The sequence below is a fragment of the Chanos chanos genome, chromosome 7 (genome assembly GCF_902362185.1).
Source record: "Chanos chanos chromosome 7, fChaCha1.1, whole genome shotgun sequence".
NCBI classification, from domain to species: domain Eukaryota; kingdom Metazoa; phylum Chordata; class Actinopteri; order Gonorynchiformes; family Chanidae; genus Chanos; species Chanos chanos.
In genome coordinates, this window is record NC_044501.1 from 31,059,680 (window position 1) to 31,083,658 (window position 23,979).

The 23,979-nt window shown below is 42.4% G+C and overlaps 1 protein-coding gene across 1 annotated transcript in view; it reads left to right on the plus strand.

The window, feature by feature from the left end:
• Positions 1-9,952: 9,952 nt before the first annotated feature.
• Positions 9,953-23,979, plus strand: part of dock11 (dedicator of cytokinesis 11) — a 71,473-nt gene continuing 57,446 nt past the window's right edge. Inside the window, exons 1-10 of the mRNA XM_030779521.1 lie at positions 9,953-10,054; positions 14,993-15,109; positions 15,399-15,488; positions 15,710-15,792; positions 15,898-15,958; positions 17,808-17,903; positions 18,044-18,178; positions 19,585-19,759; positions 21,757-21,836; positions 23,792-23,875. Coding sequence (XP_030635381.1) covers positions 9,953-10,054; positions 14,993-15,109; positions 15,399-15,488; positions 15,710-15,792; positions 15,898-15,958; positions 17,808-17,903; positions 18,044-18,178; positions 19,585-19,759; positions 21,757-21,836; positions 23,792-23,875 — 1,023 coding nt within the window. The remainder of the gene's footprint in view (positions 10,055-14,992; positions 15,110-15,398; positions 15,489-15,709; positions 15,793-15,897; positions 15,959-17,807; positions 17,904-18,043; positions 18,179-19,584; positions 19,760-21,756; positions 21,837-23,791; positions 23,876-23,979) is intronic.

Below are 23,979 nucleotides of genomic sequence, written 5' to 3' on the forward strand. Positions count from 1 at the left end.
GTTTGTGGTGAAGACAAGACAGGAGTTCTTGTAACAGGAGTAGCGTAACTAGGAAAATGTGAATAATATCCAGAAGAGACCACCCCATCTTATGTAATGTGTAAGTTGTTTATTCCTCTATATAAACACTCAGTGTTTCTCTGTTTTCGGGGAGACTGTGCTTGAATTGACTGGAGTGCACTCTCCCTTGATCATGCTATTGGAATAAAGGGAATGATTGATCATGCCTTAAGTTTGTTGTCTCTGAGACTTAGCAAATCTCTTATAGCAGACCTCACATTAATCTTACATTATGGTAACGAGGATGGACGAGGATAGAGTCTAACCACTCACTAAAGTCTTCTCCAGCACATCCCAAAGACTTGCAATGGGGTCAAGGTCAGGACTCTGTGGTGGCCAATTCATGTGTTAAATGACTCTTCATGCTCCCTGAACCACTCATTCACAATCTGAGCCCAATGAATCTTGGCATTGTCATCCTGGAATATTCCTGTGCCATCAGAGAAGAAAAAAAAATTCTCTGATGGGATAACCTGGTCATTCAGTACATTCAGGTAATCAGCTGAGTTCATTTCATTGCCACATAATGTTGCTGAGCCTAGACCTGACCAATTGAAGCAACACTGCCTCCAGAGGGTCCAAATAGCGACTTTTTTTGGCCAGGCAGTGTGTGTGTATATAATAAATAATATACATACACACATACAGTGGCAAGAAAAAAAAAGTATGTGAACCTTTTGGAATTACCTAGTTTTCTCAATTAACTGGTCAAAAAACATGATCCGATCTACATCCAAGTGTAGACAAACACAATGTGCTTAACCTAATACCACACAAACAATTATAACATTATCCCACAGGATACCTTGATGAACTTGGGAATTCATTTTCCCCTCAATGATGGCAAGCTTTCCAGGACCCAAGGCAGCAAAGCAGCCCCAAATTATGGTGCTTCCTCCACCGTACTTCACCGGAGTAAAGTTGGAATGTTTTCATGTTGGTATGCAGAGCCGTATTTTTCGCCATGCGTAGCACTGTGTGTCCTTCCCAAACAATTCAACCTTAGATTCATCAGTCCAGTAGCGTTGTGGAGTGTCAAGGTGCTCTTTGGCAAACTTCAGGCGTGCAGTGATGTTTTGTTTGGTAAGCAGCGCCCCCCCAGATGTCCTGCTCTGGACACCATACCTTTTCAATATTGTGCATATGGTGGACTCATGAACAGAGATGTTAACCAGTTAACCCTTAAGGACCACAGAGAGAGGAGACCCCTTCATGGCCAGACCAGTGTGCAATAGGTGCCAACCCAGTGGGCAATTACAAGTAACATAGTCATAATGCAAAACAACACATTAGCAGACAAACTGAAGTCGACAAAAGCAGGACGAAGGGGATGGCGATGACGAGGAGACTGACAGGGAGGGATCAAGAGGACGGAAGACAGCCACACTCATACAAGCCATTCATACATAAGCATAAGAGACACACACACGCAAGATTAGGGAGGAAAAGGAGAGCATTAGTGGGGTATCAGGACTTAATAAAGCAAATAAATAATGTAGTGCACAGATGCAGTGAAGCTAAGGGCTGTGAAAGGCACAAGAGGAACAGAACCATGCAGGGCAAGAAGGGCCAGGCAACACAGGACAAGGGGACAGAGTCAAGCCACCAGCCTAAAGATGAGAGCCACATCTATGCAGTGAGAGACAGAAAACAACCACTCACATACACAGAGGAGAACACGTCAGTTATAGAGAACAACACAGTCGAGACAGAAAGTAGAGAGAGAGTGGAGAGAGACTGTCAGAGACATCTAAACCGGCACTAAATCTATGACAGGAGAGCCTACAGGCAGAGACAAAGCCTCCCTAATAGTCAAATTGCAATTACATTATCCATAATTTTAGAGAAAATAGATCATTCTTTTGTTTGGTTTTAAAGGTATCGAGAGTTTGCCTTCCTAATTTCTGTAGGGAGACTATCCCAAAGGAAGGGAGAGCGATCGGAAAAGGCTCGGTAGCCAGTGAACTTCTTTTTAACTCTTGGAACGACTAATAATCCAGCATCTTGAGAGCGCAGGGTGTGGTGAGGGTTATAAATTGTAATTAAGTCAGACAGATGGGCTGGCACAAGCCAATGTAGAATTTTATAATATTTATATATATTAACAATAATAGATATTTTATATGTAGAAATTTATTTTGTCTTGTCAGGATTCTGCCAGCAGAATTCTGGACCAGTTGAAGTCTTTTGGTACCAGAGGCAGGCAGACCAGAGTACAGATCATTGCAGTAATAGAGGCGAGATGTGATAAATGCGTGAACAATAGTCTCTGCATCAGCCATACTTAGCTTGGGCCTAATTTTAGCAATATTATGGAGGTGATAAAAGGCAGTTTTGGTTGTGTTTTTGATACGAGTGACTAGCAAGAGACTAGATTCAAAAATCACACCAAGATTTTTATCTGAAGAGTTTTGAGAGATGATGCAGTTGTCAAATTTAGAGTAAGATAACTAAGAAGATGCTTATGCACAAGGAGACCAATGACAAGCATTTCAGTTTTTCCTGCATTAAGCATCAGGAAACTTGAAGACATCCAACTCTTAGTGGCAAAAAGAAATGCCTCAAGGTTACCCAATTCAGAGCAGTCACTGTGTTTGATAGGTGAGAAAATCTGAGTAACGTCAGCATAACAATGGAAGCTAATATTACAAGAGAAACTGATTTTTCCCAAACTGGAGAAAAACTGATTCTTTGTTTTACATTTACATTTATTAAATACTTTTATTCAACGTGACCTCCAAAACAGGCAGAATACAAATGATACCAATGCAAGAATGTCGAAGGGAAATAAGACGGAGAACTACAAGTGGGTCAAAAACTCCCATTCTATTCTTTTGGTCAAATGTTAGTGTTATATTTTTGTTCATCAACTTTTCCAACCAGTTCACAAGACTGTGCAGGATGTGGATAGAGAGTATGACCAAAAATACAGAGGAAGGAAATTGTCAGGGTTCTACAACTATAGTGAATTTGAGATGGTGTTGCAAAGACTGGTGATCGAACTCAGAGGCCCAGCTATTGACACACTGAAGATCATAAAAGGTAACTGCTCATAATCCCATCTAACACATTCATCAGTTTCTCCTTTTTTTTTTACATAAAATGCACAAAGTAGATTTTCCTGCGATGCCCCTTGGTTTGAGAGCTTGATTTCTTACCTGTGTGTGTGTGTGTCGACCATTCGTTCCATGCCATGGAAAAACGTACAAGCCTGGCTGGATTGACGCACACTTCTCACTCGCCTTGGGTATCGTTGATATATAATTTATTTTGTCCGTTTACAGCAAAAGAAGTTGAATGAAAAGTGGTTGTAAATTAATCCTTATAGTCATGCTTAACGAAAAACTGGTTATAACATGAATCGGTGAGGAGAAGCGTGGTCAAAATAGTGTGTTTTACCAAGCTCCCCTTTCATATAGATCGTCATATAGATTTTGCCCTCTTACGTGGCATCAAACACGACGTTCGGTACATAAAACATAAATATACATCCAAAACTACCCAGTCACAATTTTCAATAATTATTCATATCTTAACCATAAATCTTAATTCAATACGTAAAACGAAAATGGCTATAACAGTGTGTGTGTGTACCTAATCTACAGACACCATCCACAAACAGTTTACTCATGTATCCAAAACCTGTTTCCAAAACTACCCTTTCCTTCACTGTGTCATTCAGGAATTACCTAAAAGTGTGAATCAAAAGACATTCTTCCTGGGAAAATTTGGACACACACCTTGTGTTGATATGATTTGCTAACGTTCAGAACAGGATAGACAACATTCAGTAAAAGCAGGAGGCCAAAGTGGAGTAGACAATCAAAGAGCAGCTGGAAATGGAACAACTTTTCTACACCCAAGATAGCACCGTCTGGCAGACCAGGTGCCAATGCTGATTTGTTACCTCATGCTGAAGGAGTCAGCTCGACTTCTCTGTAGCGATATCCTGGGTTTGGTGGATGGTGCAAACGTGGATGAGATCCTCTGGGAAGAGTCCGATATTAGCAGACAAGGCAAAGACATGCAGAACCTAATGGACCGCCTGAGCAGGGCTCAGGAAAAGCTCAGCAGCTTCATCTGAGCGAATGTTGAGAGGAGAGCAGCTGTCTGCACATAAGAGCAAATATCAGGAAGGATCCACTTTGCCAAACTTCATCAGTATAATAAAAATGTTGTTACGTACCTTGTGTCAAGAACTAAAGGCTGTAGTCTGCCAGTGTTTTTTTTTTTTTTTCAACTTTAAGTGTTGATTCGTCATATACACGTACATACATACAATGTCGAGACAATCACAGTGAAAGCACCATCCACACACCATCGCATGCTAGTGACTCTGAGCTTGATTTCAACAGAGCTTCTGAAGAAGAGAATCTAACACAGGCAGTGCAACATAGCAGGCACATATTTTCCTGTAGGCAGACTATTATGAAACTAACAAAACTATTTTAGTGGCATTAGTGACATATTAGTGGCTTGCCTGTGTGGTCCTGAGCATCTGCTGGTTGATACACAAGTCCCAGGGTCCTCTATCATGTTTTTTTTTTTTAATCCATTTTCAGATGTCCATTATGTTTGTTTAAAGCTAGATAACAAACTAAGCTAGCTACCTTCTTGAAATACTTACCTGTGGGAAAGTTGCCAACTCGGAGTCCACGCACAACACAGCACAACTAGCTTATGCATAGTTTGTTAGATCGCACTCACCCAGACAACCAGTCAAGTGGATTTGAAAATGTAGGCTAGAATGTGACTTTGGTTTTAGCCTAATTATGGTGGGCTAAATTATGTATTAGTATTATAAAATACAAACAAATTAAAAAAAAAAATTCAGATTAGGCCTGAATCTTCACTGAAGGGGTGGGATGTTCCATCTGAGGGAGGGGGATGCCTCCTTGCGCCCCCCCATGGCACTGGGCCTACATCTGTGACTGTCTATACATATGTACCCCTCTGTGCTATCTCTGCAGCTGTAAATATATCTATAAATGGACAGGGTGTGTATGTCTGTCGGGGTTTGAGGTGATTGGGGGTGCAGCCCCTAAAAAGTGTCCTCGTTTAGCACCCAGACCACCTGAGGGAAGAAGCTCCTCCTGAGTCTCTCGGTGTTGGTTCTCAGGCGGCAGTATCTTTTGCCTGACCTCAGCACTGAAAATAAGCCGTGATCCGGGTGACTGGGGTCCTTAACTGTCCTCCCTGCCCTGGCTCTGCACTGCCATAGGTAAATGTCCTGTAGGGCAGGGAGGGGGCACTTAGTGACACTCTCAGCTGAGTGCATCACCCTGGACAGCACTTTGCATTCCTGCTCTGTGGCATTGCCAAACAACACTGCAATGTTACCAGCCAGGATGCTCTCGACGGTGCCCACGCAAAACGTCCTGAGCACCTGTGGGGAGAACCTGGCCTGGCGACGCGGGAAGTAGAGGCACTGGCATGCCTTCACTGTCAGAATGTTTGTGTGGTCAGTCCATAAGAGGTCCTCGGTAGGTTGGACACCAAGATATTTCAAGCTCCTTACCCTCTCCGCTGGAGCCCTACAGATTCAGGCTGCACAGCAAAACCATTTGAGAGAATGAACATAGCATGCAGGATTCAGCATCATTAGTGCTACAGATGGTCACTATGAATGATCCTTTTAACAGCAAAAGTAAGGCCACCCTTTGGCTTCTCTGAGGGGCTTGATAGGAGGTAGCCATAGGTGGACAGAGTGGTTCATTTAGCTCCTCCTGAAAGACAATAACGTGATTGCCAACCAACCAAAGCTTTGTTCTCCTGAAGGTTCATTCTCATTGAAAAACGTATGACCGGAAATATCAGCTTCGACAGTTTGCCATACATGGCCTAATATTAGCCTTTTAGTCACTGTTAAACACACAAAAGTACAAGTGATGCAATGGGTCAACCTGGATGTGTGTGTCCGACATGGCTGACGCGGTCTCCTCACCCAAGTCCTCCCGAAAAATAAAAAATTTGAGAAAAGCTGTTAAGTTGTGTCAGTATATCAGCATTGATAAATCCACAGAACTCCTCAATTATTTCCACACTTACCTCTACCTGAGAGTCAGATGAGGGGCATGCTGGTGGCAGGAGGACATCAATAGTATCCCCCTTGACTGTACATAAGACAGGCATGTGAGCTATATAAAAATTATTTTAAACTGGGCAATCAAAACAACTGTCTAAAGAGTGGACATTGAGCTGCCACCAGGGTCAGAACTGACTGTCCCCTCCATTATAGGCCTTCCTCTATTGTTTGCTATAGCCAGCTCCTCTGCCTGTGTAAGTGTAGCAAGAGGTGGCCCTCCAGTTCTCAACATCGCTGCCTTTTTTCTGTTTGCTGTGAATACATGAATAGCATAGGCTACACAACACATCTGTACTCAGTATTAATGACAAGAACTATTAACAGACACCACTTGATACAATATTTTTTATATTTCATGCTGACTTGTTGCCAGGTGCGCTTTCCACTGGGGCTACAGCTGAAATGACTGTTAGAATGAAGTTATTCTTAAAGCCATAGCATTACATTCATACAGGTAGCCCTACAGCCTAAATGTCTATAGATCTTAATTCATAACGGGTCAGTTTCAGAGATGCAGATTATGTATAGGCTATAATGGAATTATCCTGACTGTTTTCACATATTTAGATACACCGTTTTACGTGTCCTTAGATCTCAATCATATTACACATAAAAGAAGATTGCGTAAGACCAAATAGAGAACATACGAGGAGAACACTGTTCTTACGAGTTCAGTCCGTGGGCAATGCGCTGCCAGCAGGCCTCCCTGGCTTTACTGGCCGTCACGGTATTACATTTAGCCGATAATGTCTCTTTAAACTACTCATATTCAATCATGATCAGCGTCCAGCCCTTAGGGGGAAAAGTAGCGAGCACGCAAAAACTCTTCCTGCGTCGCTTAACACGCCCCTTTTATGTGAACGCGCACAAACTCCAATTAAGTTAACACTGAATCAACTGACACCATAATCAGCTTCGTAGCACCGTTTGACACCAGTCCAGGCAATCAGAGTTTGTCAACCCTGAGTTTCCTTGATAACCCCGAGTTAAATCCGAGTAGGTTAAATTCCCTTGCATAAAAAATAAAAAATTACGGTAAAAAAAAAAAATAGTAGTGAAATAATATTGTGGACATCAAGATATCTAGAGTTACACGTGATAACAGAGATAACTGGATGAAATCGGCTACTTATTTGAATTATGGTAATACACAACAGAATTTAAACAGATTCTAAAGGGGGACTTCAACAACAGTACTTGAAATAGTGTTTGTCATTTATCATGAAAAAAAAAAACGCACTGTAATGGAGAGAACGTTTGGATCGCTGAAAATGCGATTCAAATATTTGGTTATTAAATGCTTCATCCATAGCCTCGTAAGTACACGGAACGCTTTATTTGATTGAGAAAAAGCCCAGAACCTTGTCCACCGACTACTTAAGTTATTTTGGACATTTTAAATAATAGAAAATGAGCATAAGCTTGCTCCGTCTTGGGGATCTGTCTGCTCTTTAGATTGCTCGCGCTTTCACCTTGTGAACGAGAAAGTCTGTCGCCTCAGCCTTGATTCTTTAGTTTCTTGCTCTTGCTAAGTACGCCGTTATATTAGCAGTCCGCCAAATTGCACGCGAAGGTGGCTTGTAAAGGGAATGAAAGATGACACTCTGATTGGTTTATTGCACGTTACTCCCAAAACACACCTTTGGGATATCTAAGTGCTCAAGCACAGCCCCTTCAGACCATGCGCCATACTTTGTGCCCTTTTAAAATAGCAAAAGTCGGGTAACAACGTCCTAAAAGAACTTGCGCCATGCGCATTAGACCATGGGCTTTAGATAGTTAATAAAGAGCCTTGCGAATTTTTGAACTAATTGAGTTGGTCACTCCTTACTACTAAAGAGTGAGACAATACCTGCCTGTGTGGTTGTAGACCGACAGGTAATTGGGAATACTGGGGCATCTTGTTACACTTTTCTTCCACTGAATGGGCACAATTGTATAATGGTATAAATGTCATACTAAATGAAAGAAAGAAGTCTTGGGTACATATTTTGTATTCATTACATGTTCATATCGTATTTCAGTACAGAGTTGTAGACAGTTAAATACAGTATGCGCACTTGTGACAACTTGTCCCATCAGCGGATAAGTTGTCACACTATGTCGGGTAAGTTGTCACATTGGATTATCAACAAATAAAAACACAACTACTTAATGGTGAATACTGTTTTTTTTTTTTTTTTATTTCAAATTCAAAACCAAATTGAACATCATTAAAGAACTCAATCATCCGTAAATAACAGCAAACAAAACATCCGTACCTGACTAATCAGATTCATCTTCGGAGTTACAGTCCTGCCTCGCCTGAGATGCAAACATCATGGGCCCATTTGTTGCACTTCACACACTGCATCCAAGTCTCCTCTGGGCGGCTGTTTGAGAATGGCTCCACACAGACTAGGCAGAGGCACTCCTCTTCATCTGATGATGACTCATCTAGGATTTTTCTGTTTTTAGCTGTCTTCTTGCTCTTTACAGATCCTGATTTCGACTCCCCCCTTTACCTCCCTGTCTTCTGAAACAGACTTTTGCAAAATTGTGCCTTATTTCTAGTGCCTGCTTCACTGGTGTGTCAGTTAAAATTGCTGTTCTGTGCTGTTTTCTTCCTTTCCTAATTGTTTTTCTAGACTTGTGTCAGCACTGACATTGCTGGGAAAGGGTGAGCTGATGGCAGGTCTGCATCTTAGCTTGGGGTGGGAAGGACTGTGCTGGTGCTGGGGGTCTGGCATGGCTGGAGTCTGAATGGGGTGATCCGTAACATAGGATCATAACATGATTGCAACATGTCACAACCTGCCCCAAAGTCACTTAGACAACTTGCCTCTAACTGACATGTGTGCTAATTATGGCTAAATCTCAAGGTTAGCTGAACACAGCACTGAGGCTTAAGTATCAAAAGACACTTTAATGTCTCCTCAGTACAAAAATCATTTTGAACATTCATACCTAACAAAGTTTTACATAAAATGTGATGTGTCATTTTTTACTTTTGAAGGTGAAAAATAAGAAAATTGTGCTCACCTTAGAGTAGAGTGACTTTGACCACATGTGAACAGGGAGTTGACCATTGAACATGTTGTCACACAAAGTAGCTATTTGATTTTTGAGATAGCACCTATTGTGTTTGAGGTATGAACCATGTGACAATTTGCCCATGTGACAAGAAGCCCTGGTCTGTGCATTAATGTAATAAATCAACCTAGGCTAAAATGATTCAAGACTTAAAGTACCACGTGAATTTAGTATCCTTAAACTATGTGAAACAGATACCCTTCTACCTTGCAGTAGCTTCTTGTAGGTCTTCAGCTGCTCCACCAGGGAGCATCAGGCGCCTAACTTCGCTTGCAGGTGCTGAGGTTGCACTATGAGTATATTTGTATGAAAGATAACGAGGTGTGAGCTTCAGATCGTAACTGCTATCTTGTTAGTCATATGTCAGTTTGTTCACGGCTGTTTTGTGCACAACAAAGCTTTATTCTCAAACTACGGTGACTTGCAAGAACCCTTCTTAAATTTCTTTTCAACTGTCCTTTAAAATTGCCTTTTAAAATCTCAAAAAGCTGCAACATATTTTGTTTAGAAGGACATAGGTAATGAAGCGAGTAGTTCGCTTCAACATTATTTGACAGGAGATAACCTTAACTTGAGGAGAAGGAGGAGGAGGAGCGCAAAGATGCGAGAGACTGTTGAACAACCCCGCCTCACTACGCCACCGCTGGTGCATCCGCATCTGTCAGAATCGCCGCTCGATACCTCGGCATGTCCACGCTTTCTCTTTTACGTTGTTTGGAATACTAAAAAGGAGCCATGTCCGAAGTGAGAAAATTTACCAAAAGGTTGAGCAAACCTGGAACGGCGGCAGAGCTCAGGCAAAGCGTTTCAGAGGCTGTGCGGACATCGGTTGTTGTGGTCAGTAACGCCAAACGAACCTTAATTGTCTTCACATTCGTTGCTCTTCGACACAGCTCCGAGAACAAGCACCAGTGTAGTGTCTCTTGTCTTTTGGCGAAGTCCACTGTTCACTTTAACTCCACATTACCATTGAATAACGGGTTTCTTGTATTTTTGTGACACTGCTGCCACTCGTTTCAGCGAGCATTATTCCACTATTTTCCGTCTGTCACTCACCCGGTAGTGAGCCGTGTTAGCTAGCTACCTACAACTGACATGTGGAATATTAATTATCCAGAGCTAGTTTTTATGCTTCGTTGACTTGAATGCGTATTCAAAGACCCGCTGATTCAGTGAAGACATCAAATTTACATAACGCAAAGTTTAAGAAATGGAGGAGTGTAAGGAAAATATCCTGACCAATGCGTTGACTTTGTTCAGTCATGAACACATGGTTTTCCAGACCCCCTTCTTTGTGTTGTAAAGGTACAGCCTTGCTCGTTACCGTCCTTCAAATCAGCAAGTACATGCGCTGGCTGTGAACATACTAGACTAAGCATTTTATGGTGTAAAATACTATACGTCTGTCCGTAGAAGTACAAAGTCACTTATATGACAAAATATGTCGACAACTAAAGCTCCAGGTTTGGGCTAGATTTGTCAGGGAGATTGCTTGCTGTTACTGTAAGTGTAAAATGCTAGACTCAAGGCACTGGATATACACCAACCCTAACAGGGCTTAATATAGACCAACCCTAACTGAGGAACAGAATCTCTACCATGTAGAGATTTGCGTTTCCGGATCACTAGTATGTGTGAAGTTAGAGGTAGGTTGTAGTCATTGTGCTTATAATGTGTTTTCTGAGGGCATTCTGCAGAGCTTGTATGGGGTGGACTTGAATGGACTCCACACACACTTGTGTGTGTGTGTGTGTGTGTGTGTGTGTGTATGTGAGAGAGAGAGAGAGAAAGAAAGAGAGAGAGAGAGAGGAGGAGGAGTATCCACATTTCCCTCTCTGACGACTTACAAAAGCAAGAGATGAAAAGAAGCATAATTGTTCATAATCGTTCTTTGATTTTTTTTTACCCCACTGTTTAGTCCATTTAGTCCATATAACCAGTAGTATTCCCAGTGCATATTCCCAGTGCAAACTACATTTTTTTCTTTCTCCAAGACAAATCATGAAACATATGCACAAATATAGTGTCTTCTCCCAAATGTTGATATCAGATAAGCCAATATGTTTCTCAGAAACTCCAGCAGGCATCAGCTGATTATTTAGTTTTTTTGTGTTTTTTTTTCTTGAAGTCTTATGATGATGGTGACGTAAAGATGGAAAGACCATGGTTTAGTCTTGTGATAATATTTGAAATGAAGGAACAGTTCGCTTGTCAGTGGATGCGCTGGAGAAACATACGTCTTGTTTTTGGGGCGTTTCGAGAGAGGGGAAAAAAAAAATCGCCATGGGGATGGAGAACAAGCATCGCTTTGTGAATGTCACAGAGTTGGAACGATTCACATGGGGATTCCCTACAGCTTCGTAGCTTTGCTCTCTATTAATTTTGTTCACGTGGGTCAGAAGTCAGCCACGCCCTTTCTTCATTAGTAGCGTATTGACTGCTCAGTCTTATCTGTATAAAGCCATTCATTTGAAAGTTATAAGGTTCTCTCTACGTTATCCACAGACCACACTGTGGAGCCTGTTAGACATTAGAACACCAGTCTTTCCTCTGTTCCTGGTTCCTGCATCTGGGATCCAGGAGTCTGTTCCTTACTGTGTCACCATCAGCTCATCTTGTCAGCCAGCCACTAGACCCAACTAAGGCAGAGAGTTGATCTCAATCTTTTTATGGTTCTACTAGGTTATGTCCTATTTTAATAGTTATCCTTTGTTCTGGAATGTTTTCTGATGTTTCCCCCTAGACTAAAGGGGGGGGGGGGGAAGACTGAAAGAAAGAGCAGGCTGTTGTGTGCTCAGGTTTTTATGTCAAGTTTATGCAGTATTAATAAAATGCATTTAGGTCAGGGAAAGGGGGAGGACAAGGTAGTTGATCCAAGAGTGTGTGTGTGTGTGTGTGTGTGAGAGAGAGAGAGAGAGAAAAAAAGAAAGTCAGAATGTTTAGAAATGGTGGCCTAATGCTCATCAGCTGGAGCTGGAACGATCTCTGAAGCAGACCGATCTTCACATATGGAAAAGCACTAATCTCCTACAAGTCTCAGAGACTATTTTTTTTTTGTTTTTTTTTCCGCAGTCCCGCTTTTAGCGCAAGGCCTTCGCAGTCGTTCGGCGAGCTTCGCCCCAAAAAAGCGTCACATCACACCCGGAAATAAAGAAGAGCCACAACATAGACTGCGCAGCGGTGTACGCCCTAAAACTCGCGGGCGGGCTAAGCTCAAGGTTTACTGGTGAATGTTTCCGTTCCCTCTTTAGAGTTTGTGGTTTTCACAGCGGTCTGAGATTCTGGCACTTCCATTTTCGTCCTCCTTTTTTTTCTTTTTTTTTCGTCCCCGTTTTTTTTTTCTTCTTCTTCTCCTTCTTCTTCTTTTGAAGAAGCTGATGGTGGCCGGTAGCCGTTTGACTTTCTCTAACACCATCGGTGTTGCGTCGGGAACTGAGGCCTGGTTTTGGGTCCACGCCCTCTCCCCTCTCTGCCTGTCTCAATCATGTGACAGGAAGTAGTTGAGCCCCTGTAAGCTCTCTCGCTGAAACTCTCTCTTTGCGAACCATCGTGCGGATGTTTGTTTTTGTGCGAAGAAGGGGCGAAACAATGGCCTGTAATTTGTACGGTGTGGGCTTGTTTGTGCGTACGTGTGCATGTGGCTTGATTAGGCAAAGGCCTGCATCTAGTAAAATGGAAAGTAGCAATCAAACGGTTGGTCTTTCCCCCCTCCTTCCCCAACAGTAGTAGGGAGCTGCTTATGTTCCAGATGTGGAGGTTTGTAATTGGTATGAATGGATTCCAGGTGTTTCTTTGTGTCTGTCCTCTCTCTCTCTCTCTGTCTGACTCTCTCCCTCTCTCTCTCCCCCTCTGTCTCACTCTCTCTCTCGTATCATCTCTCATCGCACACATATACGTCACAGCTGTTCCCTAAAAAGCAGTCTCGCTTGGATGATTGAGGAGCAATGCAATACGAGACTTTGTTTATGTCTTCTTCCGGCCTCTCACGCTGACCCGAATCATCGGCTATGGCCGGAACCGTTCAGAGACCAAATGGCCTGTCCCCATAGCCCGGCTCTCTGATCCTCACTCTGTGAGCTGATTTGACAGGGATGTTGACGTCCTGGAAAAGTTTGCTCATAACTGAACCGAGACTGAATCATTCACTCTGAGGACTTGTCACTGCAGAGCAGCTTGATTGAATCAGGGAAAGTCATTGCCAGTTAAAGCGCAAATAAACGTGCCCACAGGGTTACTCTGGTTTAAGATCTGCCCGGACTGTACACGCAGACTTAGCTAGTATTTTATTCTATTAATTTGGTTTTGGCTTGGTGTGGTAGCTTTTTGTGCTGAGCTTGCTGCTTCCTCTCTCTCTCTCTTTCTCTCTCTCTCTCTCTCTCTCTCTCTCTTATTTTCTATTCTCTGTTCAACTTCTGCAATGGATATGAAATCCTGCACTTCTCTGTGAAACTCTGAACAGGAAATGATGAGGTCATTCTGCAACAACAAAAAAAAAACCTCTTGTATCTTTGCTTTGTTGTTGATTTTAACATCACTCTTCTGTCAAAACTTATATTTGCAGTCTGCAACTCCTGGTTATCACCAATATTAGTATCCGTTTTTAACACATGCACATAACGCACGCCTCAGGTTTTGAATCTGAATGAAAGTGAAAGAAGTAGCTTTGCTGATTATACGTTATGCAGGATAGCACTTGGTTCCACCTTTTAAAAATGACATTCATTTTCAAGTGGCAGTGACTCGTTTAACCTAGCCATAGGAGCACTGTAAAGCGCTTTGTCTTTGTTCGTTCAGTGCTAAACCTTTCATTTCTATGTCAGTGAATCACCACATAGGTCAGAAACACATCCAGACATTTCTTGGACTAGATACTGTTCGAACGTGTCTTTGTAGAACAGTGAAACTGAACCAGATTCCCCTTCCAGGTACTGTTGTCCTCTGATGGACATTTAACCTAGTTTTTGCTGCTACGCTTGCAAATTCAGTTGAGGTTTTACTGTTCGTGTTGGATCTGCTAAAATGCGATGGTGAACTCTGTTGGAATTTTTACACCTCCTGATGTTTCCTCCAGCTGTGTTAATCTTTGCTCCTCCTCCCCTGACACTCCTCACAGCTGGCCTTATGGACTCCTCATACTCACGCTCTACCTCTCTATCTCTCCATCTGGTTTTCTCTCCTCTCTGTGGGGATTCCTGGTCTCTCTCTCACACCGTCTCTTTGTTTATTTATTTCTCAGTTGCTTTTACTCTCCTCTGCTCTCCATCTCTCTTTCTTTTTTTACTTTTTTTTTTTTACTTAAGGGTTTTACATCGCTCCTTTCTTTTTCTTTTGCTCTCTCTCTGCGTCCTTCATTTGACCTCAGTGAACCCCACCGCACATTTCCCCTTGCTCATGCTCTCTCTCTCTCTCTCTCTCTCTCTCTCTCTCTCACTCCTTCTAGTGTTTATAGGTTTCTGAGAAACTGCATTTGATTCAGGGCTTTGTAGACATTGTTACTGCTCCACTGGTAGACACCACACTGAGGCTTGTCAGCTCTCAGAGGAAACCTCAACACACAGTTCATTTGGATAAAGACGGCCTACTGAGAGATTCAGACACTTTGTGTGTGTGTGCAGGGTTTAAATTACACAAAGAGTTTTGTAGAACTTTCTCTGCCTTAAACTCTCTGTTAGTTTAGTCTGATCGACATGGCTTATTTGATAAATAACCATTGCCGTTGATTCAGGAAGCTGCCTCATTTCTGTGTGTGTGTGTGTGTGTGTGTGTACTGTACAGGAGCAGCCAAAGATCATTGAGCCGTTGGATTATGAGAGCGTGGTCTTTCAGAGGAAGGCTCAGATCCACAGCGATCCTCACAGGGACCTGCTGATCTGCCCGCCTGACGATGTTTCGGTAAGTCCGCCAAAAATGGGGATTAAATTATTTTTTTCTTCAAAAATTTAAAGGATTTATAAACCCATTTGATGCACGCAGCTGCAGCTGTGTCGAACCAAAGTCTTTAGCAATTTATGACTTGATTCAGCTTTATAGGCAGTTTATTAGTATGTTATAAATTATAGGAATAAGGAGTCATTAATGTCCAAATAGCAGGTTTTGGACATGAGAAAAAAGGGAAATGACTGTTCTGGAATGTGTTTAAGCGGCTTAGCGCTAAAAGTGCTGCCTCCTTTGTCATCTGCAGGAGTCCCAGATCGCTCGTCAGAGGAGAACAGTTGTCCCCTCGGTACCTCAGAATGCTGAAAGCGAGGCCCGAAGCCTGTTTGCCCAAGAGGTAACCTCACCAAACACAGCAACAGAAAAGTGTGACTTTGGGGAGCTTTTTTTCTAACAGCTGAAGTCCTTGATGTAATGCACTGTACTTTAGACATGAGTAATGATAGCCAATTATAAACGTCCAGATTTTTCTGGAGGGTTGCCTTTTTTTTTTCATTAAACTGGTGCAGCTGGTCTTGTGATGGAATAACTGGACCGTGTTCTCATGTTTTATGGCAGTGCATCAAAATGTACAACGCAGACTGGCAAGTGGTCAACTACAAATACGAGGCCTACTCAGGAGACTTTCGCATGCTGCCTTGGTAGGTTTCAGCATCCTGCTAACGTTGAGACAACGTTCCTGCAACGTTTCGCAACGCAACCGCTTCGTACCATTGTCAAACTTCTCTCTTGTTCTCTTCTCACAGCAAAGGCATTAAGACGGAAAAGCTTCCATCGCACGTGTTTGAAATCGACGAGGGCGAAGAGGTGAGACGGTTAGAGCATTGGAAACGCCTGGCTTTGGATATTGATCGTTGCAAGCAGTGCAACGGAGCAATACGTCAGTTCAATGTCTGTTTGTAGTCGTAGGTTGTCCCGTATTGCCCTCACGGCTTTGAAGTCCTTTACTGCATTCCTCCAGCCGTAGCGTCGTCAAACGATTGTCTCGGTACGGAAGTTCGGCGACAAACGTACATGATTAACCAAACAAACTCCTCTCAGAATGTGTAAAGAGAGACTTGACAAACTGTCCTGTTCACAAAATGTCACCCCCCCCACCCACCCCCACCCAAAAAAATAAAAATAAATAAAAGACTGAGTCAACTGTGGATTTTAATATTTAACCACAGCGAGCCTCTTTTCTCTTTTGACGAGACATACGTATAGCTACTTACTGTGGTTATAGAGTAACATGTGTCTCCCAGTGCAGACAAAAGAAATCTTTGAATCAGAAGCAGTAAGCTGTGCCCCTACTGATTAGCATGGGTGGAAGCAGCACGTCTCCTCCCTCAGAGAGAGAGAGAGAGAAGTCAGCATGTTTTAGGGTTCAGCACTTCAGTCTCTGCCAGATGTAGGCAGCCAGGACCATTAAGTGAAATCCGAGGAACGTAGCCATAAATAGCCCACATCAAGATATCCCCCGGAACTATAAAAATAGGCTCCGGCGGTGACTGGTACGCGAGAGGCCGCGGTCCGCCTTCCTCTAATATCTGCGTCTGGAGCGCGCAGGAGAGAGTCTGGTTTTTACTTGACTTTTTCGCTGCTTTTAAGGTTATGTTCTGTCAGATTGGTCATCTTTTTGTTTGATGGCTTGTGCTAGCATTACCTCCCATCCGCTATTTATTGTCCGCCATGGGTCATTTGCTCTGGTACTGGAAGCCCCAGAAGAATTAATCAATGATAATTCCATCAGAGTGATTGGAAGGGAAGGTGGGGGTTTTAGGCGTGGGGGGGGGGGTGTTGATCCAGCACTGAGTCGATCCAGCAGTCTCTTAGGACCTCTTGAAGCAAGGGAGAGGGAGGGAGAGAGGGATGAGAAATGAGGGGAGTGTGGAGAGAAGAGTGTACTCAGCCAATTAGATTACAGTAGAGGGAGAGGACCAGAAAAAGACACATTCACATTGGAGTGAGTACAAAGGACGCCAAGTCACTTCAATTAGATTAGAGAACACACACACATACACACACACACACACACACACACACACAAGATGATTACTCACAGAGAGCTAACTGCATACTCATTGTGGACATCCAGACCAGTCATGGTTTTAGCTACTCATTTACCAGTTTGGGTCTGTGTGTGTGTGTCTGTGTGTGTGTGTGTGTATGAGGAAAAGACAGTGGAGAAAAAAAGAAAAATATGTATTTCCTGTGTGATACCATTTAGTGCCTCCCTCTCCCTGATAAATGCGAATTAATCTTGAGAAATGGTCCCACGGTGATGATTTCATTCTGGACGAATTGCTGAGTAAAGTTGAACTCTGACCTGCCATACTTGGATGAAATGTCTAGTTAGTTTTTGAATCCCAGGTCTACTGTAAATATGTCATATAGTGTTTGCCTATGAGAGTCGAATAGCTGAGCCTTTATCTCGGTCTTGACTTTTTTTTAGAAACTCTACAGCATTACATGCTTTTTTTTACTGTATGTCTAACATCTCTTCCCAGAAATATCAGGTTGTAACGGGCTTGCTTTGATCGGTCAGAATGAATCATGAATGACATGATTACTAACATGTCAGATTTTTTTGTTTTTCCTTGAGGTCTAATGACTAATGACCACTGTATGTGTGTGTGTGTGTGTGTGTGTGTGTGTGTGTGTGTGTGTGTATCAGGACTCCTCGTCCCTGTGTTCTCAGCGGGGAGGTGTGACGAAGCAAGGCTGGCTACAGAAGGCTAACATTAACAGCAGTCTGTCTGTGTCTATGAAGGTGAGTCCCACAAACAAACCAACAGCTCCTACAAACAAACAACTCAGACCAGCCCGGCCTCTGCTTTATCCCTAACACTGCAGAACCGCCTAACAGTCAGTTCAGTAAGCGTTTCACTTAAATACCTCTGCCTTCTTCAGGTTTTCAAGCGGAGATATTTCTACCTGTCCCAGCTTCCGGATGGTTCTTACATTCTTAACTCCTATAAGGATGAGAAGAACTGTAAGGAAACCAAAGGTTCCATCTATTTAGATTCCTGCATCGACGTGGTACAGGTGATGACTTTTTTCTCATAGACTTTTTGTTGTTATTTATTATGTAATGCGATTACTTATTTTTCAGCCGCAAGATCACATTTTGACTTTTTTTGTGCAAAAAGTCCTCGTAAAAGCTCTATTCGGTTTTAGATGTATTGAAGCTTAGCCAAACCCTGGTTTTCAATGTTCAGATTAGGAACTTGTGGAAGCTGTTCACTATAGCCTGTAACCACCAGGAGTCACAGTATCGGTTATCTTTTACCACAGAAGTGAAACATGAGCCAAAAAAAGAAAAAAAGTGGATTCAGTGATTCCTTAAGATCTTGTGTTTGATTCACATATCAAAAACAATCTCAGGAAACCAGAAGAGCAAGTTCGTTTGCAACTGGTTTTTGTGCCAATAGCGGACACAGATTTCTTCTTTTTTCCTAAAGTAGGCCGCTTGTAAATGGGAAGGGGAAGGGACGCAGGAGCACTGAGGTGGAGGTTATTGGAATTAATGAACACATGGCCTGTCTCGTAAAAGGGACGCCTTTGACTGGTTGACTGCCGTGAAATGGTGCTCATGGGCGGAGTACGTCAGTGTTAAGTGCCGTCTGAGGGGGTCTGTCCCTGGTTCTCTACCATATTAAAAGTCAGAGGTCGATACATTTCCCGCCTCCCCTCGCCATGCTCGGGGTCTCCTCAGCTTCTGATTACCTGATGTCTCCGCTTTGCGCTAACACTCTGAAATGACCGACAACAGATGACGTTATTTGTCTGTCAGGAGATACTGCTGAGTACGCGACTTACGTGTAGCTTATGAATGTATAAAGAATTGAGGACTCGCTGTAGGGGAAAGATGAATGAATAAATGGATGAATGGATGAAGGAAGGAGATCTGTCATCAGAAACGTCATTGCTCATTTTTGCTTATGAAATATATTTAAGCAGTGTCAGAGAGTTTAGTTTGAAGTTGGGCAATGTAGTGAAATAAAACAGTGAGCTGAAACTTTTAGCCAAGGCTGCCTTGGTCCATTAGAGCAAATCTTGTCCTGGCACCCGGGGCACCCAGCACGGACTCAAAGAAATTGGCATGAAGCATCTTTTAGACAGTTATCAATGAGAGAGACTGATCAGTGTTATCGGAAAACGGTCACATACGTAGCACGCTAAATTTCAGAGCGAATGTAATTAAAAATTTGTTTTTTTATGATCTTATAATCATTATAATCATTGGCATATTTGTGGTTGGCCTGGTCATTTCAGTGTCCTAAGATGTGACGTGCTAAATTTCAGTTTAAACGTAACTGATAAATTGTTTTTTTTGGGGGGGTTTTTTATGATCTTATAATCGTTGTAATCATAGGCATATCTGTGGTTGTCTTGGTCATTTCAGTGTCCAAAGATGTGAGGCATATCTGTGGTGTGCTTGGTCATTTCAGTGTCCTAAGATGCGTCGTCACGGCTTTGAGCTGAAGATGCAGGACCGTTACAGTCATTATCTCGCCGCTGACAGCGAGCTTGAAATGGAGGACTGGGTCAACACTCTGAAACAGGCTCTCCAGAGCAGCACCGATGACAAAAGGAATGGAGCAGACACTGTGGACTGCTCCCTGGGTATATATATATATATATATCATTCTCACACACACACACACATGCACGGGCGTGCACCGAAACCAGCATGATTTATCACCATAAAATCGTTAGTGGTGGTTATCCTGTGTGATGCAAAGCGCTCTGTGGTTTTAAGGCTTAAATTCTTCCCTCGGCTTGTGTATATCCTCCGATTATCACAGCGCTGATCTCCTCGTCTCTGATCAAAAGCAGTCAGCAAACTCTCAAAGTAATCCATCAAACTGTATTGCAGAACAATCTAGAAGTCTTAACCAAAACAGCTTCCTAAAACAATCTACAATATGATTAGAGTGTCCCTCACCCTCCTGGAAATGATGGAATACTGTCTTGCAGTCATACTTAACTCTTGTGAAATGCTGTCACATGAATTTTATCTTTTGAGGAAACATATAAGTTCCCGTCATCGGCTAATAACCTTTCACTGCAGGATGTCCTGACACTTTGAACAAGTTCCCTTTTAGAGGAATACTGTGTTTCTCTTGTAACTTTTCAAATGCATAATTTTTCCCACTGTAATCCAGAACTGTAGCAACAGCTCAGAAGCAGAGACAGCTACAACCGTGTGTTTTTTAACAGTAGAGTCTCGTGGTTATGGATGAAGCAGAGAACTACCTCTCCCGTCAGTAGGGTTGACTTTATGTACCCCATTTTGGTGTTTTTTTAGATAAGTTTGCTATGTATGAGGAAGCTGTTGAGAGCCAGTTCATAAGTTTCCTGAATGTAAGAAACAGGGAGGCAGGTTCAGGATTGCACAATATGTGTATGTGTGTGTGTGTGTGTGCATGTGCATGTGTGTATACAGATAGAAACTTTCATTACTGCAGACCTCATCCTACCCTTGGGGATGGTTGTTTGAGCAAATATTTTCTCATGCCTTGGTGAGACGGTGAAAAAGCTTTGGAGGGCTCGCTCTGCAGCGCACCGGGGGGGGGGGGGGGGGGGGGGGTGGATTGCTTTGGCTCACGCTCAGTCTCCCCTGCAAAGAGGAAGGAGACCCAAACCGGAAAACAGACCTAATACAAAAACCAGTCCTGAGCAGAAGCTCACAGCTCAAAATAACATCTGAAAGAGTCTTTAAATACCAAACAAATGAACAAATTACAGTCAAGTGTAACGTATGATGCCTTAATTAGACGGCAGTGTAAGTGGGGATTTTACTGCAGAAAAGTACACGTTCGACACCTGTCTCAGTTAATGTGGCATCATTAAGGGAGCAATGACATAATGTGTCGACTAGATTACGAGCTAAAATTTAATGGGCTTTTCAGTAGTTAGACTCAAGTGAATTGATTTTCTTTCTCTCTGTTTTTTTTTTCATCTCAAGTCAACACATCTGGAAACGAAATAACTGTCCAGAGCCAGAAATGATTTCATTTAGTTTTTTTTTTTTTTTTTGGAGAGTCGAGATCTGGCAGCGCTTGTGAAATGACTTAAACATTGTGAATGAATGTAGTTACTCATTCCCCCAAAGGCTTAAAAGTATGCGCTGTCCTCAAGCTGTCCTGCGTCTGACACTCGTTTTTTTATCACAGTCTTAACTTACACACACAGTGCAGTTCTGTGTCACTCTTAACGCTGTCGCTGGAGGGCTGAGAGTTATGTCTGTGACACACGTCTGAACCTCCTCACCATGTGACATAAAGACAGAGTGGCCTTAACATGGGCTTTGGGACATAGTGTCTGAATTATCAATCACCTCCTTTGTCTGGTGTCTCTTCCACAGACATGACTGGCAAACCTAGCATTTTTAACATCCAGAAAGGGGTCTATACAACAAGGTTCTCATTGATTATGTAAAAGTTGATTAAAAGTTAGTTAATTTAAAAAAGTTTAAAAAATTTAAGAGAGTTAATTAAATTTCTCGTGCTGCTCTGGACTACGACTTATGTATAATAATGTGACTGGTGATTTGGTACCTAATTATATTCATGTTGTAGAATATCATTTCTTGACTGACACCTGTTTCTTCCATTTAGATGAAGATACCAGCAGCCAGGGCAAACCAGAGGGCATTCTGGAGAGTTTGGGGCGGAGCCTGCATCCAGAGCTTATGAAGGTATTATCCAAGCTCAGATCCACCTCAGCAGCTGAAATATCACTTCCAACATTGAATTCCAACTGCCTCTCTATAGCCACAGATAAGGTTTTGCGGCAACCATTGAATGTCATTGACTAACACAGGGCATGAATTCTTACATTAGCAATCGGGTGTTAGGTTTAGCTTTAACTGTCTTGTGCTCTCTGCCTGAGGGTACGTTTTTTGTTCTGTGGCGCTAACAACAAGCATGTGGTTTTAACACCTGTGGGGGTTTTTTCTTCAGTATATCCTGTCTTCTCTTTATGACCAGGGAGGGAAGCGTGTTACTGCTCTCATAATGTAATATGTGTTTTATTTCTCTCATTACGATGTTCAGTGCAGTTCTGACTTGTACTGATTCTCTCTTTGATTGGAGATAACTGTGTTTACATTGACTTATTAGGCGTGTGAAAATTTTTAATCGTTTTTTTTTTTAAACTTTGAAGACAATTACTAGACACCCCCCCCCCCCCAACCTGCGAACACATAGAGGAGAACCTATATATACCAGATACCAGAATTTACACTTTTTATGGCCAGTTTGGGTGTTAATATCCTAGAATTCCAGCCATATAGAACAACTACCGGACATATGTTTTAAAAAGCCATGTAATAGGCCACATTTAAACAGCAATAAAACACAAAACACAAACGCTATGATCTAACAAATGTATTTTATCAAAAGTAGTCCGCACGAATGAACTCTTTGCAATTTTCCACAAACTTAGCGAACTGAACATATAGGCTACAACAATAAAATAAAACAAACGGCCTTGGTAATTGTTAATTAAATAAAGACATTAGCCTACATTGGATATATGTCGCTTTGCATTCCAAGCCCGTCAAACTAAATAAATGAACTGAATAGTCTAAATGAAGAAGCAGTTAGGTCCAAAATAAAATAATGGGCTGGTCGCTCCGTATTCCACAGCCGCGTCTGTCAAATCCCCTCTTTTTTGCGGCGTGGCTTCATTGCACCATCACTTGTGTGTTTGTTTTTTTAAAAACCCGCCCAGGGGATATCTGCTTTGACATTTCAGAGTCGCACTAATGTGCGGAGTCGAGCCAAAGCACAGAGCTGTTGCTATGGAGTGCGCGCGGCATGCTACAAGCGTTTAATCTCGCCGCAACGCTTAGTCACATGACCAAACACTGCGAAACTCTCACTGTCGTAACAGCACAAGCCAAAACCAAACTTTTGCATGATGTATTTAGTTTATGTTTAAGTTAACTTATATTAAAGTTAAAGTTCTTGTGAAACATGGCATGTGACTTTTAGACTTGTCCATTTTTATTTTCAGCTATTCTGTTCAGTGAGAAGTCTTTTTTTGTGCTTAAAAACAAAACCAACCTCTTCAACCTCTTTCAAAGCATAGTATACAAGCCTTTGGCCTTTTCTTTAGTGGTTTTCACTATTTGTTTCCAGTGACTCTGCATTTGTAGGTTTGTGTTCCCTTTAGAGCTTTTTAAACATCTCTCCAAATATGGAAAGCTGCTATATGTTTCATATCTCATTCCTGTTGAATCGCATTGAATCGAATCATTAGCTTTTGAATCAGAATCTAATCGAATCGGGGCATCTGTGCAAATACCCAGCCCTATTCTCTGTGGTGAGTGTGTGTGTGGTGGTGTGTGTGCGTCTGTGCGTGGGTGGCGAATGTTAAAATACTTTCCTGTCTAATTACGTTGTGTGTGTGTGTGTGTGTGTGTCAGAGAGACAGCAGGGCTAGATCGTAGCCCTGTTAAGACCAAACTGTTTTAATGCATTTATAAATCCACTGCACTGCACATGTAGAACAAAGAGAAGCTCTCCGCCTGTGAGAGCCTTTTTACTGCTGCCCCGGTATTTCTCTCCACTTAAGTGCTCATTTCAACTGCTCTGTTAGACACGTACAGAACAAAGCTAAGAGGCGCTTTTGTCTCCCTTCACACAGTATGCCAGAGAAACAGACCAGTCCAATAAAATCAGTCGGAATGAAGGAAGACAGAAGCTCTTCTCCCTGGATCCAGAAACGCAGGTTAGAGTCTCTTCGAACATCAAACAGTAGTCAGTGTTTATCTGTATTATATACAGGAACAGCATGAAAGATATTACTGATAAATATGCTCGCATTGCTGTACT